Source organism: Apteryx rowi, unplaced genomic scaffold (assembly GCF_003343035.1).
Source record: "Apteryx rowi isolate R43461 unplaced genomic scaffold, aptRow1 scaffold_1597, whole genome shotgun sequence".
Taxonomy (NCBI): Eukaryota; Metazoa; Chordata; class Aves; order Apterygiformes; family Apterygidae; genus Apteryx; species Apteryx rowi.
The window spans coordinates 1-2891 of NW_020447860.1; the positions used below are offsets into that span (position 1 = coordinate 1).

The 2891-nt window shown below is 67.7% G+C and overlaps 1 protein-coding gene across 1 annotated transcript; it reads right to left on the minus strand.

The window, feature by feature from the left end:
- Nucleotides 1-571: 571 nt before the first annotated feature.
- On the minus strand, nt 572-2882 carry DAXX (death domain associated protein; the record flags this gene model as incomplete). Its single annotated transcript, XM_026059569.1, has 4 exons — nt 572-1104; nt 1197-1398; nt 1469-1701; nt 1784-2882. Coding segments are annotated over 4 exons (2067 nt in total), but the record flags the coding sequence as incomplete, so codon positions are not given.
- Nucleotides 2883-2891: the final 9 nt, after the last annotated feature.

Below are 2891 nucleotides of genomic sequence, written 5' to 3' on the forward strand. Positions count from 1 at the left end.
GTTTTTGCCCCGCTGTGGGGTTTTTTTGCCCCGCCGTGGGGTTTTTTTGCCCCGCCGTGGGGTTTTTTTTGCCCTGCCGTGGGGTTTTCACCCCGTCGCGGGGGTTTTTTGCCCCATCATGGGGGGGTTTTTTGCCCTGCCACGGGGTTTTTCCCCCCGTCGCGGGTTTTTTTCCCCCACCACGGTTTTTTTCCCCCCCGTTGCGGGTTTTTTTTGCCCCATCGCGGGTTTTTTTTGCTCCCGTTGCGGGGTTTTTCCCTCCTGTCGCAGGGTTTCCCCCCCGACGCGGGTTTTTTTTGCCCCATAACGGGTTTTTTCCCCCCACCGCTGGGTTTTTTTCCCCCCGCCGCTGGGTTTTTTCCCCCCGCTGCTGGGTTTTTTTCCCCCCACTGTGGGATTTTTCCTCCCCGTCGCAGTTTTTTTTGCCCCATCGCAGGTTTTTTTCCCCCCATTGCGGGTTTTTTCCCCCCATCACGGGGTTTTTCCCCCCCATCGTGGATTTTTCCCCCCCATCACGGGGTTTTCCCCCCCGCTGTGGGTTTTTTCCCCCCCGCTGCGGGGTTTTTTTCGCCCCCCCCTCTGCCGCTCCGTACCTGGCGCCGGCGGGCAGGTCGGGACGGGGGCGTTTGCGCCCGGCGCTGCCGTTGAAGCTGGTGGAGCTGATGCCACCGGCACCGGCGCCGGCACCGGCACCGTTCTCCAAGGGCCGGGAGCCGCCGGGGGGGCGCTTGCGCTTAGCCGCCAGCCGAACGCGGAGCGGGCGGCGGTGACGCCGGAGCGGCCTCGGAGCCGGGAGAGCCGTGCGGGAAGAGACGGCTTCGGGCGAGGGGGGAGCCAACGGCGTGGCCTCGGAAGGCTCCGGCGAGGACGGAGCCGTTTTGGGGGTGGCTTCGGAAGCGTCGGGAGCCGGCGGCGGCGACGGCGGCGGCGTCTCACCGGGCTCCAGCGGCAGCGTCTCGATCTCCAGGACGAAGAGCTCGTGCGCGGGGCTCTGGCCGGCGGCTTCCTTCGTCCTCGCCGCCTCCTCTTCCTCCTCTTCCTCCTCGGGCCGCTCGTCTTTAGCGGCTGCCGACCGCCGGTCCGGCTTGCCGGCATCGCCCGCGCCTGCCGGGGGGGGAAACGGAGAGCTTAAACGGGTCGTTCCCTCCCCAAAACGTGTGCCGAGGGCCCAGGCGTCCGGGCGGCGCGTTACCCACCCTGCGCGGCGGCGGCGGCTTCCTCCTGCTCCTCTTCCTCGCCCGCTCCGGCCCGGCTCGGCAGCAGCTCCGCCTCGCCGTCTGCATCCGAAGAGTCGTCGTCCTCCTCCTCGTCGTCCTCCTCCGAGTCTTCCTCCTCTTCCTCCTCCTCCTCTTCTTCCTCGGCGGCTCGGCGGCTCTTCGCCGCRCCGCTCTCTCGGCCCTGCCAAAAAATGGGGACGTCAGAGCAGGGGGCGGTTTGGCCACCACCATCATCATCCCGACACGCTCACCTCCTCCACCGGCGCCGCGGGGGATCCGGCAGCTCCGGAAACTCCGGCTCCGACGGCGACGGCATCATCCGCCCGGCGCCGAGCGGCCCGTTTGCGCCCGCGCTCTTCCTCCTCGCTCTCGTCCTGCAGCTGGGCGTAACGGGAGATGACGGCGTCGAGGCGGCTCAACGCCACCGTCCGGTTCTTGCGCAGCCGCTTGGCCAAGTCGGCGTCCAGCAGGGCCGGATCGGTCCCTACGGATGCGACAACAAGGAGGAAAGTCAAACGTAGGGAAAATAAGTGGGAGAAGGGGTGTTGCGGTGCTGTCGCACTCACCGGGCCGGTACTGATCGGTGAGGTGGCTGCCGAAATTGTAGACGAGGTCGAGGTGACGGCGTTCCTGGAGGCGGTTGCCGACCTCGCGGAAAGCATCCTGAGCCATGCTCTCCATCTGGCGGCGGGCCAAGCCGAGGCTGTGGCGGGCGCTGGCTTTCTGGATCACCTTGAGGATGTCGGCGTAATCGGGGAAAGCCTCGGGCCGGTTGATGAAGCGCTCGATGCGCCGGTTGACCTCGGGGTAGCGGGTGCCGCGGTAGGCGATGCGCTGCTCGATGACGCGGCCCGTGAGGCTGCTGCAGCGCTTGAGCTGGCAGAGGCGCTCGAAGATGCGCATGAGCTTCCGCTTGAGGCGGCTTTCCTGCAAATACGGCGAATCCTCGCTGTCCAGCTCGGCTAAATCCAGCTCGCGTTCCTGCAGCCGTCGGATCTCGCCCGTGTAGACGCGCAGAAGGTTCTCCAAGTAGCGGATTTGCCGCTTGGAGCCGCCGCCGGTGGAGCCGCCAGGTTGTTCAGCAGATGGTTCCGTCTCGGGTGGTTCCTCCGCGTCGGTGGGTGGCGGGACGGGGACGGGGACGGGGACGGGGACGGCGGTGGCCAAGGCCACCTTGCGCCGCAGCGTGTGGGCCTTGAGGACGGTGCAGAGCTCGTTGATGTAGACGTAGACCTTGTTGCGACGCGCTCGCACGCGGCCCAGGCAGCGGCTCAGCACGTTGCGCAGTTCGGCCGAAGCCAGGAAAGCGGCGCTGGCTTTCTGGTGGCGGCCGGCCAGGAAAGGGATCACCTCCGGGTGCTCCTCCGTCAGGCGGGTGCAGAGCTCCAGGAACTGCGGGGAAGAGGCGCGGTGGGAATTTGGGAGCGGGGAGCGGGCGGCGGGGAGGACGCGGGGACGCGGGTTCGGGGAGGGCGACGCGATCCCAGGGAGGGCAACGCGGAGGAGGATTCGGGGATGCGGATTCAGGGAGGGCGACGCGATCCCAGGGAGGGCGACACGGATCTGGGGATGGTGACGTGATCCCGGGGAGGGCGACGCGATCCCAGGGAGGGCGACGCGGAGGAGGATTCGGGGACGCGGATTTGGGGAGGGCGACGCGATCCCAGGGAGGGC